At 56.4% G+C, this 14,905-nt stretch overlaps 1 protein-coding gene across 37 annotated transcripts in view; it reads left to right on the forward strand.

The window, feature by feature from the left end:
• Ncor2 (nuclear receptor corepressor 2) overlaps positions 1-14,905 on the forward strand; it is a 155,466-nt gene that overhangs the window by 122,147 nt on the left and 18,414 nt on the right. For 29 of the 37 annotated variants that reach the window (XM_075978546.1, XM_075978317.1, XM_075978308.1 and 26 more), the window contains 9 exons: positions 10-63; positions 936-1,542; positions 6,727-6,847; positions 7,589-7,760; positions 10,640-10,804; positions 11,675-11,811; positions 12,258-12,360; positions 12,480-12,584; positions 12,730-12,827. In XM_075978546.1, the coding sequence (XP_075834661.1) occupies positions 10-63; positions 936-1,542; positions 6,727-6,847; positions 7,589-7,760; positions 10,640-10,804; positions 11,675-11,811; positions 12,258-12,360; positions 12,480-12,584; positions 12,730-12,827 (1,562 nt within the window). The remainder of the gene's footprint in view (positions 1-9; positions 64-935; positions 1,543-6,726; positions 6,848-7,588; positions 7,761-10,639; positions 10,805-11,674; positions 11,812-12,257; positions 12,361-12,479; positions 12,585-12,729; positions 12,828-14,905) is intronic. The other 8 variants (XM_075978557.1, XM_075978566.1, XM_075978411.1 and 5 more) reach the window with 2 other exon arrangements.

A 14,905-nucleotide genomic window follows, 5' to 3' on the forward strand; every position in this document is an offset into this window, starting at 1 on the left:
TCTTTCCAGCCTTACAGTCCTCTGGCAATGATGTTCCCAGAGTGGGGGAGTGCAGTGGCCCAGGTAAGAATGTGGCTGTGGCTGAGCTGGGGGTGCGGGGACAGTGGGGTGTCCGAGATCATATGTCTCTCTCCCTGTGCCGCGCCGTGTGCTGCTTTGCCCTCTGCAGTTTTCTGTGCACAGTGTCTATTCCCGTGCTGTGGTCAGCGTGCCCTGCTCTCTTGGGTTTGCTCCAGGTCCTTTTCCCCGTTCTGTCCCCAGCCTTGTTTCCAGATGTCTGTTTTACAGAAAATGGAGGGACATGAGACCCAAAGATGAGAAGAGCTATGGAGTCAGGGCTGCAGCTGGGTCTCTGGTGCTTTAGTCCAACGTGTGTGTACACACACACACAGAGTGTGGAAAACCCGCGGAGCAGGAGCAGTGGGCATGCTCCTTCGGGGCGTTCCTATGCAATGGTCTTGTATTGTCCTTACTTGCGTTGTCAGCCATGCTGTGATGGACTTACGGTCCCTGGGCCTATATAGTTGCTCTCTGGCCTCCATGGCCATTTGGTTCCCTGTCCTATGGATGGGAAAACTGAAGCTTGAGAGAAGCCTTGAGTTTCCCATGGGAGTACCAAAAGTTGGGCCCTGAGCCGAATGGAGGTCAGATTATGTCTTCAGACCCAGATGAAGGCCTGCTTTGAGGCTGTCCTTGGACTGGCCCTGTAGGGGCACTGGCTTTTGGAGAGACCAGGGGTTGGGTTGGCCAGTCTATGAACAGAGGAAGGAGAAGCTGAAGTTGCAGGTTGGGCAGCCCGGGAAGGGTCTTTAGGGATGTGGGAGAGACAAGGCTCACCTAGGTGTATAGGAACCTGGGGCTGTTCTGGTATTCTTGGGGAGTACTGTCACCTCCCACATAGCAGCTCATCTCCTCTGCTTTTCCTCTGCATATAGCCGCTGTCAACAACAGCTCTGATACTGAGAGTGTCCCTTCCCCACGCATGGAGGCGACCAAGGACACTGGGCAAAATGGGCCCAAGCCCACCAGCACTGAGGCATTGCCTGCTACCACCCAGCCACCTATCCCTCCGCCAGAAGAACCTGCAACGGCCCCCAGTGAGCCCTGCCCAGCCCCTGACGCCAGTAGTCCACCATCCCCAGTGGCTCCCCCATCACCTGCCGCACCCACGGCTGCTGTTCCCGAGGACGAACAAGAAGACCAGGTGGCTGCAGTTCCTCAGACAGAGGATGCCAAGGAGCAGAAATCTGAGGGTGAAGAGGTGATCGATGTGGGAAAGGCAGAGGAGCCCGAGGCCCCTGAGGAGCCGCCGAGGAGTGTGAAGAGTGACCACAAGGAGGAGGCTGAGGAGGAGCCCGAGGACAAGGCCAAGGGCACAGAGGCCGTCGAGCCTGTGTCTGAGCCACCACTCAAGGTGGAAGAGGCTGGAAGCAAGGCTGCTGCAACCAAGAATTCCAGCTCGGGTGCCCCCCAGGACAGTGACTCCAGTGCCACCTGCAGCGCTGATGAGGTGGACGAGCCTGAGGGAGGTGACAAGGGCAGGTGAGAACCTTGGGCAGTCCTCGCTGTGAGCTTTGGTCCTTGTGTGTTCTGCCAACACAGGGAACACCCCCCATCTGCCAAGACAACACAGGTGGCCCTGCCTGCCTTGAAGTCTGTGGCTGGTTTGTGGGGGCCAACACGAGACTGAGACCAGAAGTGGAGGTGTCTTAGTCACTATTATATCGCTACGAAGAGGCAGCATGACCAAGGCACCTCTTAGAACAGAACATATTTAATGGGGGCTTGATTACAGTTTTAGGGGTATGGTCCATATCGTCCATCAAGGTGGGGATCATGGCAGCAAGCATGGCAGGCATGGTGCTGGGGAAGTAGTTGAGCGCTTCATCCTTCTCCATAGGCAGACAGACAGACACACACACAGACTTGATACTGAGCCTGAACCTGACTCAGCTTTTGAAACCTTAAAGCCCACCCCCAGTGACACACTTCCTCTAACAAGGCCACACCTCCTTCTAATCCTTTCCAATAGGAACACTCCTTGAGAATTAAGCAGTCAAGCTATGAATGCGAGCCTATGGAAACCATTCTTATTCAGAGCAACACCAGGGAATTCATTCTAGAAGGGAGCAGTGGAAGGAAGACCCGTTTGGGGTACGCTGGAGCTGAGATCTGGAAGTGAGGTGGCCATAGAAGGCTCAGGGGGAGAATGTGCTAGTGGTATTGTTGGTATCCACCAGCTGTGAACCGGACCTGGTGGCTGGAAGAATCAGTAATGGAGGTAGAAGGTCCGTGTACAGGTGTCTTGAGAATTACCCATCCAGATCTTTCACTGCTGATGGTTCCCTGGAGTCCTTGGCTTGTAGACACAGCACTCTGATCCCAGCAGCCTCTTTGTCCAAATTCCTACTTCCTTCAAGGATGCCAGTCTCTCTCTGATGGCATCAGCATAGCTGCCCAACAAGGTCTCATGCACAGGGCCCTGGGTTAGGTCTGGGACATAGGGAGGGACCCAGTTCTTCCCTTCTGTGGCGGGAACGGTTGTTGCAAAGGCCCAGGGTAGGAGCAAGCGAACCAGGTCCTCCAGTGATAGCAGAGAAGATGCCAGCAGTAGGGGCAGTGATTGACATGATCCCATCAAGGGCCCAGACACTGGAGGCCCCTGACCATGAAGTGATAACCGGTCTTTGGGGAGCATTCTGATTGGATCCTCCCTGCCCCAGGGGCACCGTGTTTTAGGTGGGACCATCTGGGCACTCAAGGGCAGGCCTGGAACCCTTCCCTGATCACATTTGGATGGCCCCACCCGCCTCTGGGCAGCTGCAGGAGATGTTTTGTGATGAGGCAGTGTGCTCTGTTTATTTTGACTGCAAACAGCAAAGTCTGTTTTCTCTTCTCTCAAGTCTCTGAAAAATTCCGGCAGAGCAAAGGAGGAGACCATGACCTTCAGACCGGCCCACACAGGGCCTTTCCTGCTTCCCCTGGCTCTCCTTTCCCCTTGGGACTGGTAGATCTGAAGTGGATGCTTTGTGGGCCTTCCGTGTTCCCCGAGGACTCCGCTGGTAGGGCCCACATACGGCATATGGGCAACAGATGGTCTGCAGAAGCTGACCGGCGGGTTTCTGAGTGCCCCGTGTCCTGTCAGGCACAGTGGGGCACACATGGCCCTGTGTCAGCTTCAGTACCACCAGGGTCTCTACTGAGGTGAGAGTGCCACAAAGCCGCAGGTAGCACCAGCATCCTCCTGCAGTGTCTGGGCGGTAGACTCATAGGTCACAGAGCTGGGCCTGGGGGGCGCCACCCTGAATACTAGCCTCCTCCTCAGACTTGTGTAGGCCCTGGTTAGGCTGGTGCTCCCTCAGTCCCAGTCCCGCCTCCTGTAGCACCAGCCAGTAGTGAGTGGCCTTTCCTCCCTTTCTGGTGCTTGGTGGCTTTCTTGCTTGCTGTTTAACTTCCGGGCTGGAACTCAGGACACCTGGCTGGTCAGGCCCTGTGGGATCTACAGTCCGCTGCCCTGGGGCTCACCTGTGCTCTCAGGGAGCAGCTAGACTTCCTGGCTAGAAGCTTACCACCGGTCCTTCACCAGCCACGCCATGGGGGGGTCAGGGATGGCAGGAGAATGAGAGCATCGGCCGGCCCACAGCCTGGGCTGCTATCTGTAAACTCTGGGTGAGCCCGTCCGGCCTGACTCGGGCTCCTCTGGGAGAGCTTGGCCTGGAGTTTGCCAGGAGGCTTGGATTGCAGTCCTCTCATCTCCAGAGGAGGAGCCTGGTGCTTTCCAGCAGGGTTTGGCTTTGGAAAGCACCCCGCCCCCGCCCAGCTTGCTTTCCCCACCTGCAGTAGGCACAGATGTATCCCAAGAGTTGCTTTGTTGTCCGACCCTGGACCCAGGGGCCAGGCCTGTGGTGTTTGGTGCAGTGTGTACTGGGCGGCTCCTGAAGGTACCCGGAGCAGGACTAACAGGGCCCTAGTTACCAAGTGCTCAGTTCTGGTGAGGCTGGTGAGGTGAGAAGAAAGGATGGTGTATGTGAGTCTTCTGAAGGAGGCAGCACTTGCAGGTGGTCATTGGTCTTAGTGAAGTGTGGAGGGGAAGCCATCTGAGCACAGGAGAGCCAGCACATAGGCCCTGTGCCATCTGAGCCAATGTTCAGTGGTTTCACAGAGCCCTGGAGTAGGGAGTGTGGGGACCAATGGGTTTTTTATCTCAGGGACAGAAATTGTCAGAGCTCTTTTTTTTTTTTTTTTAAGATTTATTACTTTCAGTTATGTGCCCATGTGTAGTATATGCACATGAGTTCTGGTACCATGAGAAGGCCAGAGGTCATCTGATCCCTGGAGCCGAAGTTACAGGCAGTTGTAAACCCCCTGACATGGGTTCTGGGAATCAAACTTCAGTCAAGAACAGTGCACCACCGAGCCATCTCTCCTGCCCGTGTATTTATGTGTGTCTGTACACCGGCCTGAGCATACGTGTACCATATTCATGCAGGCACCACAGAGGACAGTGGCCAGAAGAGGGCATGGAATCTTCTGGTGCTGAATTGAGGCCTGTTAGGAGCTGGGTGCTGGGGCCCAAACCCTGCTTCTCTGAACTATCTCTCCAGCTCTGGGATACTGTTCTAGTTTTATGCCTGCCTGGAGAGAATGGGGAAACTGAGGCACGTGGTTCCAGTAGAGAAAGCCTTGGCTCCCAGCCACATACCGTCACATACTAGCATCACAGCTTGCGTCTCTGCAGAGATGGATTTGCACACACACAGAGGTCCAGGTTTCAGCCAGCACTGGAACTTGGAACTGTTTTCTACTTGTACACAGATGGAGGGGACACGGTGCTCCCCAGATTTTACCGCTCCTGGGAAACAAGGGCTGTGTCGTGGTGGTCCCCTCCATCACAGCCTACCTTCCTCTTTGTAGCCCCAGAAAGCTGTGACAGCGTGCTCAACAGCATGCCACGTAGAGCACACAGTCTTGCGACACTGGTGTCTTCAGTGTCTCACAGTGTCACTACGGATCAGGCCATCGCCCTAGAGGAGACCCGACCCCCTTCCCAGCTATGGTGTCCACTGATGCTCTGGTCCAGTGTCCTCTGAAGGGAACGGGGTATGGCCACTGTGTCTGGCCTCTCTTGCACTGTGTTTTGGGGGCTCTTCTGTTGGGGGATGAGGGTCAGGGCTCCGTGATTTAGATGGCTCTAGTCTGTGCATATCTGTGTGGCTTAAGCAGTTTGTCAGGAACACTCATGAGTGGGTTGCTCTGGGGTGCGTGTCTTCATTCCTCTTGAGTATTATTTAGCTCAGTGTGGATTTAGTGGGTGTAGCCTTGATTTTGTTTTTTTGTGTTTTGTAAGTGGGTCACACTACGTAGCCCAGGTTGGCCTTGAGCTTGTAGAATCTTCTGCCCAGACTCCCCAGTACTGGGATGACAGGTGTCTTGCCACCATACTCACCATACTCAGTCTGGGCATGACCTTTAGAGAAGTTGTCCGTTCATCTTCCTAAGCCGGTGCAGTATTTTATTTCAGTTTACCAAAGCTGGCCATTAAAATGGCTAGGCACAACTGGGTGGTGGTGGCGCACACTTTTAATCCCGGTTCTCAGGTGGCAGAGGCTGGCAGATGTCCGAGTTCAAGGACAGCCTGGTCTACAAAGAAATTCCAGGACAGCCAGGGCTGTTAAACAGAAAAACCCTGTCTCGAAATACCAAGGGGGAGGAGGGAGATGGCTAGGGACAAGTGAATGACGGGATATCAGGATATGCTGGTAAATATCAGGGTGGAGCCAGATGTGACAGGGGCCAAGTGTCTGGTGAAGACAGCAGCAGAGGAGCCCCTGCCATGGGTGTGGACAGGTGGGACAGGAGGGCTGGAGGACTCAGGGTGACCTGTTCTTCCTGTCCCCCCTGTTTGCCTCAGGCAGCTTCAGCAGGCGTCATCCTGTCTGCTCTCCCCGCTTGGCTGAGTGTGTGGCAGATGCGGGCAGTAGGCTGCTACCCGCAGGGCCTGTCGCATGCGTGTCCTGTCACAGCAGAGCCTGTGCCCCTCCATCTGTGGACGGCAGCATGCTCTCCTCTGCTCTGCCCCCTGCGGCTCTAGCCATGCCCCGGCTGTCAGCAGTTCTCACCCCAAAGGGCTGAAGTTCTAGCTTGTATGTCTTCACGTGGCTGGAGTCAGGCTAGCCACAGTACCCAGAGGCACACAGACTGTAGTGATTTCAAGGACCCACCCCAGATTTGTCCTCTGTCCTAATTCTAGGGCTGTAGCCCATAGCTCAGCCCCCATCACTGGACAGGACTGAGCCCAGAGCCATACTTGGGCCCAGCAGACACAGGCTCCAATTAGTGGAGTCCTCAGCCCCTTCCCAGGGCCCAGCCGAGAATAATCTCCAGGGAATCTCTCCGTGTCCCTCCACCCTGATCCGGTTGAGTCTGTGTCCTTCTGGCCACTCCCTGAGGGCCCCTGTGGCCTAGGCGCCCGTTAGGACTTTTCAGCTGTCTCTTTGCCCCGAGGCCACGTTGGAACAGTGGTGTGTGGGGGCCAGAGGAGTGTTGCTGCCCAGCAGTGTATGCTGACGGGGCACCTGGACCTCGGCTAAGGGCCTCGCTGGTGGGCCCCACCTTCTAGGACTCAAAGGAGAAGCCATGGACGCAGGACAGCCCCTTTTCCCAGGAAGGCCCTCCGAGAGCCTGTGGCTGATGCTCCAGCCTGACCTGACGCTTGTCCCTCCCCAGGCTGCTGTCACCAAGGCCCAGCCTCCTTACCCCAGCCGGCGATCCCCGCGCCAGTACCTCGCCCCAGAAGCCGCTGGACCTGAAGCAGCTGAAGCAGCGAGCAGCTGCCATCCCCCCAATTGTGAGTGAACCCTGCATCCAGGTAGCCCACTTTGACCTTGACTTCTGTGTGCTCAGTAGTGTGGGTGGGAGCTCTTCCCAGGCCAGGGGCTCCCAAAGATGGGACTCTAGACACAGGACTCTTGGTAGGGTAGGGAGGCTGGGAGGAGATGGGAGATCGATCGGGAAGGCTAATCTGGTCAATCGCCCTCCAGAGGTTCTCCCATGTCCCAGGCAGGCAGCTGTTGCCAGCAAGACCCCAGACCCCAAAGACACCTCAGCCAACTAATGCCCTGGCTCTGTCAGGTCTGTCTTTGCGGCCTTTGTGTAGTCTCTTCGGCCATTTCCCTTTTGAGATTTTAGGCTTGGCCTTTACGTTGAAGGCAGGAGTTCATGGAGATCCAAGCTGGCCTCTCTGTTAGGCATTTGATGTTGGACATGTGTGCCTGGTCTCACTGCTAGCGCCCCCCTCCCCCCAAAGCCCACATGGCCATTTCTTACTCCTGATTACCAGTGATATAGGGTGTGTCAGGTAGAGTGGATCCCAGTACACATCTAGCTCTGGGCAGATGAAACAGGCCCTTCTTTGGTGGTGGTGACCCCTATATCTGATGTTAAGACTCTTTCTGCCTCCACATGGAGACTTTAAGGCTGTGGCTGTCTTTCTGTACCTGGCTTTCGTGCTGGCCGTACACGGCCACTCCCCAGCCTGTCAGCCTCTGACATGGGGCTAGGATGATCATGCCTGCCCTATACCCCCCAGCAGGTCACCAAGGTCCATGAACCCCCTCGGGAGGACACAGTACCCCCAAAGCCAGCTCCCCCTGTGCCTCCACCCACGCAGCACCTACAGCCAGAGGGTGACGTGTCTCAGCAGTCGGGAGGAAGTCCACGTGGCAAGAGCCGGAGCCCGGTACCTCCTACCGAGAAAGAGGGTGAGTGTTGAACACGGGTGCGCCAAGAGTGAGGGACAGCTCTCTCTCTACTCAGCTCCCGTGGCTGTGCGGGCCAGGCTGGGGAGGCACATAGATAAGGTAGCACATCACAGGGCTTAGCCACAAGCTCCAGAAACAGCTTGGGCTGGGGGCTCTTGAGAAACCAGAGACAGTCTAGTGCTGGTGACTCCTGATATGTGTGTGTTTGTGTGTGTGTGCACGCAAGCACATATGCACATGCTAACATATATGTAGCCAGCTTCTCCTTGGTGTGAATCAGTTTGCATGTGATCTTTGGGCTTCCTGAGGGAACCGTGGGATCTCTGTTCTGGAACAAGAGCAGGGCTGACCTGAGCTGGACTGGCTAACACATGGCTTGCCCACTGTCCGCACCCCTTCTTCTTCAGCACATACTGCAGAGCCTTTCGTACAAGGAATGGGTGGTATCCACCAGGGCTCCATGGAACTTGGACGTTGTACTAGGGTTGTCAGAGGGAGGTAAAGTTGCTGCCTAAGCTGGTGGTGGCAGGCATGAGAAACAAGTGGGGCAGGCCAGGGGCAGGACAGTCTGGGCTTGTGTGTCCAGCAAGGATCTGGCAAGGCCAGGCGGGGGTAGGGGATGACGGGAAAAGATCTTTCGGGGCCTAAGAATTGCTGAAGGAGGTTGTGGCTGGCAGAAGAGTCAGAGAGAGATGGGGTCTAGACTGCGTGGCTACGGTGGAGAATGGCTTTGAGCGACTGTACTGGGGTGGGGGGGTCGGCGGCATCTGATTAGGGTTTTTTGGGGGAAAAAAATCAGTGCCTGCTTTCTTGTTGAGAAAGCGCGGACGGGAGTAGGGCAGGGGTGGGAGGCAGGCTGAAGCACTCCTCCCAACAGCTCTGGGGCAGCCTGGACGTGACAGGTGGCCTTGGACGTGGGAGGAAGGGGAGGCTTGCGTTTGTTCCTGAGGCCAAGCCAGCGGGATGTAGTGATGACCCATGGGGGGGGAGGCTTGCGTTTGTTCCTGAGGCCAAGCCAGCGGGATGTAGTGATGACCCATGGGGTACGAGGACAGAGGTGGCTGTCTGTTTGGAGCTGGGGCTGGAACACACTACAGTGACCGGTGGGTTTTAAGGGGCTAAGTGTGGTGTAGAACACAGTGTGTTGTGAGAAGCCAGCCAGACTCAGAACGACAACCTGGAGTGGCAGTAGGGGGAGGGGAGACGCTCTGGTCGGGCTCAGGCCAGGCAGCTGTGGCAGAGTAGGGCTGAAGCCACCCAGGGCCAGTCAGGTCCTGCTGAGTTGGGGCCCCAGACCCTGGGAAAACAGCCAGCAGCCCATGGTCCCTGAGGCTGGTTCTGGGCCCATCCATGGGGCCAAGGCTGCCTTGTTTCCTAGGCTCCTCCCTGGGGAACATTACACCTGGCGGCAGGCTCTGTCTCTCCGTGTCTGGCCATAGTTCTGCTCCCCAGGGGACTCATGAACCCAACATTCAGGAAGCCAGCTTTCTCTGTCCTGGCTCCAGCAGGGAACCTCCAGGCCAGGAAGGTCCCTCGGGATCCCTAGGCCCTGCTGGAGGAACAGGTTGTCCATCCTGGCTCTTAGCCACCTGCCTGCATTGACTGGGTCTGACCCCATTTCCCTCCAGCCTGAGACTTCATCCCTGTCCCCTAGCTCTTCAGAGCCAAGCTCGATAGGGCAGCCAAGGTGCATAGGGAGCCAAGACACCAAGTGTTTGAACTTCCTGATGGTAGAGGATGTGAATCCCCTGCCAATTCTTCTGTAGCCATCACCTCCCCAGGGCATGAGTTCAAGGAGAGTTCAACCTTCCATAAGTGGAGATTTGGGCCGTAACACTTGGACTTCTGCTTCTGCCACTTCTTACCTTCAGTATAATCTAGGATCATGTGGGGGTAGCTCAAGTTCATCCTATTCTGAGGCTGGGGCTCCTGTCCGCCACAATTTCTGGGTGGGTTGTGATTCCCAGAATGCATCCAACTAGGGCCTGCAGTTTAGAACAGATTGCAGCTAATATGAGAGCTTGTGGAGCCTCGGTGAGTGCTGACCTGACTCTGAGCATCCAGGATCCAAGAGTCACAGGGTAGGTTCGTGACAGGCACAGGTCTTGGGCTGCCGCCAGCTGCCTGCGTTCCCAGCTCTCCCCTGCATTCAGCAGCTAGGGCCTCAGTCTTCTCATCAGGAGGGTGAAGGGACAAACTGACTGTGTCATCCTATAGAGTGCTACCTTTTGCTGCTGTTTGTAGCCATGTGAGTTTCAGTTGACTGGAGAGGTCTCTTCCGTCACTGGTCTCGGTCTGGTTGCTCACTGTCCCCTGTATGCACCCATACAGGCTTATCAATGCCTGGCTGGGGCGCAGCCCAGTGACTAGCATATAGTAGATGGCTGGTATGCGGACAGCCTCTGCACCAGTGGTCAGCTGGAGTGGCTGCTGCAGCCACATCCATTGCCGTCTCTGATCAGCAAGCCTGACCCATCCATCACCTTGGTCCTGTGCAGCCAGCTGGTGGCATTTGCAGGGAGCCCTGAAACAAAGATTGGCCCTCTGTCACAGGCCCTCTGGTGTGCCTCTTCAGCTCTGCTATGGGTCATAACTCTGTGGGTGGAGATGACCGAAGTAGTGAGTGCCACCCTGCCTGAGGGGGTCTTACAAGCCCTCTTGCCTGGCACAGATAGACTATCAATCCCAGAGCCCTGTGGCCCATGCAGTGAGCCAGTCCCGTACCAAGCAAGTGTCATGGGGACATGCCTGGCAGCACACCTGCCCTACCGTATCCCTGTGCCCCTGTGGCTTGGAGTCCTGTCATAGCTGGCCAGTGGGGCTGCAAGGCACAAGGATGGCAGAGCATTCCCTGACTGCCTACCTCCTCCCTCTCTCAGCAGAGAAACCCTCCTTCTTTCCGGCCTTCCCTACTGAAGGCCCGAAGCTATCTACTGAGCCCCCACGCTGGACATCGGGCCTGCCCTTCCCCATCCCTCCACGGGAGGTGATCAAGACTTCCCCGCACGTCCCAGACCCCTCTGCCTTCTCCTACACGCCTCCCAGTGAGTAGTGACACTGTTAATTGTGTTTCTGCAGTCAGTGGCAACCAGCTCTTTGCGCTGGCACAGGACTGCATAGTGAAGGGTCCTAGTCAGATGAGACCAGGCTGAAGATTTGGCCTGCTCAGTACTGGGAAGCTGGGGACCCCCTGAGACTTGGGAAAGCTACCATACTATCTGTGATGGCCATAGGGAGCCATGGGAGGTGCTTGACCTGGCAATGGGGAGGCCTAGCATGGAAGATACTTTCCACCAGTGACTAAGCCTAAGGGTATTGGTGGGAGGGTGGGGGTAGCCTTGATTGTTGACATGCCGTGAGAACAGTTGGAAAGCCTCACTGCCATTAAAAGGGACCCGGGCACAAAGATCAGCATCAGCAGGGACGAGCCCAGGTAGAGCTGCCCCTGAGGGATGAGTGTGCCAATGGAGATTGGAGAGTAGGACAGGCGTGCCTGGCAAGAGGAATAACATCTGCACAGGGCCAGGAAGAGTAGAGGCACTGGGTACCAGGTCAAGCTGTCACAGCAGAGTCGCCACCCAGCCAGCCCAGGGACCCCCAGTCACATGACCCTGAAATCCGTGCTGTAGGTGACTCTCCTAGAGGCTGTGGGGAGCCATTGTAGGCTCATGGCGTAGGGAGGGGATGGTCTGGTCTGCTGGCTTTGGAAAAGCCCCTTTGACCCCTGTAAGGAGGCGAATCCTAGGGAAGGAGTGGCAATGTAGCGCTGGCTTAGAAGCCTGGATGTGGAATGGGGGGTGGGGGTGCGGGTGTGGAGGGAAAGTCCAGGACTTTAGGGTTCCAGTGGAGGGCTCAGGTCACTGAAGCAGAAGCATGTGGAGGTGCACCAGTATAAACTTAATGTTTCCTTGCAGGTCACTCACTGCCTCTGAACCTCCACGATAGTGTCCGGCCTGTCCTACCACGTCCCCCCATCTCTAACCCCCCACCCCTCATCTCCTCTGCCAAGCATCCGGGCGTACTTGAGAGGCAGCTAGGTGCCATCTCCCAGGTGAGTGCCTCTTGGGCCAGGCCTCCTCATCATCGGGAGCTTTCAAGCCATGGTGCTGGGTGGTGACTGGCACTCGGGCCTGCTGCTTAGACCAGCCGATGGGGCTGTCTGGATGAGGCTGTGCATTCCACTGTTGGGCCTCAGGCAAATGACTCAGCATCTCTGGGTCTCAGTTCACCCTGTTAAGTGGGGAGCTGTAGCTGCAGAAGCTGTAGAGTGTCGTGTGGTAAGCTTTGATCGCCTTTGAGGCCTGCCTGCCCTCGCCGCACACATGTGCAAAAGCATTTGCACTGTGTCCTTTTATGTGAGCATTGCGGTGTCGGTCTGTCCGCAGCCCTGTACCTGAGAGGGCCAGAGCCATGTCCCTGTCCAGTATATCCTCAGGTCCTAGGCAGGGCTCTCCCTGAGTCTGAGTCTGGCTGTGACCTGTTCCCTTGCCCTGGCAGGGAATGTCTGTACAGCTTCGAGTGCCTCACTCAGAGCATGCCAAGGCCCCCATGGGCCCTCTCACCATGGGGCTGCCTCTTGCTGTGGACCCTAAGAAGCTGGGTGAGTACCCATGACCCTTTGGCTCCTGTGACATCTGCTGAGGGGTGGGCAGTCTTGGCCTAGGGAGTCCGGCGGAAGAGGCAGCCTGAGACCTCTGTGTATTATCTCCCCACCACCAGCCCCATTCAGTGGAGTGAAGCAGGAACAGCTGTCCCCACGGGGTCAGACTGGGCCACCTGAGAGTCTGGGAGTACCCACTGCTCAGGAGACCTCTGTGCTGAGAGGTAAGACCCAGCCAACCATTTTCAGCTCCTAGAGAGCCCGAAAGCCCACCTCATGGCTGTCTCCTCACCCTTGAGACACTGAAGGGGGGATAGTTGGGTGACTTTCAGACTTGGGACCCTAAGAGCTGTGTCTTTCATTTTCCAGGGACAGCACTGGGCTCCACCGCCAGTGGGAGCATCACCAAAGGCCTCCCCAGTACCCGGGCCGCAGATGGCCCCAGCTACCGTGGCTCTATCACCCACGTAGGTGCTGGGGGCAGGGTGGTGTAGGTAGGGAGAACGGATTGGGATGGGATGGGATGATCTCTGAGCAGATGAGAGATGCTGCACTGAATGGTCACTGTGCCGGGGGGCGGGGCCAGGTCTAGGGAGATGCTGCACTGAATGGTCACTGTGCCGGGGGGCAGGGCCAGGTCCAGGGAGATGCTGCACTGAATGGTCACTGTGCCAGGGGGGCGGGGCCAGGTCTAGGGAGATGCTGCACTGAATGGTCACTGCCGGGGGGCGGGGCCAGGTCTAGGGAGATGCTGGACTGAATGGTCACTGTGCCGGGGGGTGGGGCCAGGTCTAGGGAGATGCTGGACTGAATGGCCGCTGTGCGGGGATGGGGGGTCAGGTCTAGGGAGATAAATAGAACAAACGTCACGTCTCAGGCAGTTAGGTGCGGCAGAAACCAACCACAGATAGGGATACAGGCAGGGTGACCAGAGTGTCAGGAGTCACAAATCAGTGAAGAGCCTGGACTCAGAAAGTCCCCAGGGCCAGGAAGAGGCAAGTGATGTCAGATAGCATGGCCAGAAGAAGCACATGAAGTAGGGTCGGCAGCTGACTCCTGGCATATCACGTGGTGGAAGGTCCAGACGTAGTACCACTGGGCGTGGTCAAGCACACCCCCTCAGAGGGCTTCCAGTCTCAAGGCTGCCCACCATAGTGTCCTTTCAACTCAATACCTTGACAGACTTTGATGCCCCAGGCTTCCCCTGGAGTCTGTTCGGAAATCTTGGGCTTTTGAAGGCAAAGAGCAGGAGCTGGGGGGCAAAAATTCAGCCATATGCTCTGGCACCAGTGACCCTCCCTGACTCAGTTTCCCCTCTGACAAAAATATTATCACCAGGAGAGTTAGTCCAAGGAGGTCATAGGTCAGCAAGGTCACAAGGTCAGCATGCAGAACTTCCGGGCCAGGTCAGAGGGTGCTGGCTCTCGAAGGCTGGAGACCCTTTCCACTGATTAAAGGGAGTGAGATCTGTGCTCTGGGGCCTGTCTGTTTGGGACAGAGTCAGTGCAAAGGTGTTGATAGGACCCCCACATGGGGGGCAGGTAGAGACTGCACCCCGCTGTTGTCTGGCTACCCTGGAGCCCAAGGTCATGCTGTCCCATGTCCTGCTCAGCTCCCAGGATTGCGCTCAGGTCTTGGAGCGGGCTGAGTGGGTCGTGTTGGCTCCCCATGTTCTTTGGATTTTGTCCAGTTGGCTCTGCAGAACAAAACCACGGTCTGTCTGTATTTCTGTCCTCAGAGGCCAGTCCCGCCATGCTTGGAGCCCCCAGACAGCAGAGCCTCCCTTTTCCCCAGAGCCTGTCTGGGTTTTTTTTAACATACACCTGGCCTGGCAAGCACCCATCAGATGCTTTAGAAAACCAGGCTCTGGGTAAAGGGGAGGCTCCCAGAATCAGCCCATCCTGCTCCTACCCCATGGGGACTACTCAGCAGGAGAGAGCTCAGGATTTGGGGGCACTCTGTTGGGGTCTCTGAGAATCAAACCAGAGTCCTCGTTATGTGGATGTCTCAGAAAAGCGAGTGACCTGTCATCAGGTCTGGCTCCAGAGCTACACCAGTGACCCCGTTCATGTTCACAGAAGTCACCTAAGGTGGATCCTACGCCACAAGACTGAATTCTGTTGGTTTGACACTTCTGGTGGGGAGCTTACCTGCTCTGAATCAGTGTTTCTTAGTTGGTCAGACTTGTCCTCAGGGACACCAGGTGGCATCTAGGGTAGACAGAGGGTGCAGGAGTACTGAGTCAATAGCAGCTGGCAGTTCTAGACTGGGAAAAGCTTCCTGAGTGATCATAACTGCTCCATACCTCGGTTTCCATATCTGAAGTAGATAGAGTAATAGCAGCTAGCCTGATGTGGTGGCTCAGACCTGTCGTCCCAGCTCTCGGAAGGCTGAGGCAGGAGGATGGTGCATTCCAGGCTAACCTGAACTATAGAAAGAGAGACCTTGTCTCTATGAAGCAGTGTAATACTATTATAGCGTCTGTGGAAGGATGTTCACAACAGCAACAGCACAGGCACTAGGAAGCCAGTGACGAGGGATGCCG

This window comes from Microtus pennsylvanicus, chromosome 1 (genome assembly GCF_037038515.1).
Source record: "Microtus pennsylvanicus isolate mMicPen1 chromosome 1, mMicPen1.hap1, whole genome shotgun sequence".
Lineage (NCBI taxonomy): Eukaryota > Metazoa > Chordata > Mammalia > Rodentia > Cricetidae > Microtus > Microtus pennsylvanicus.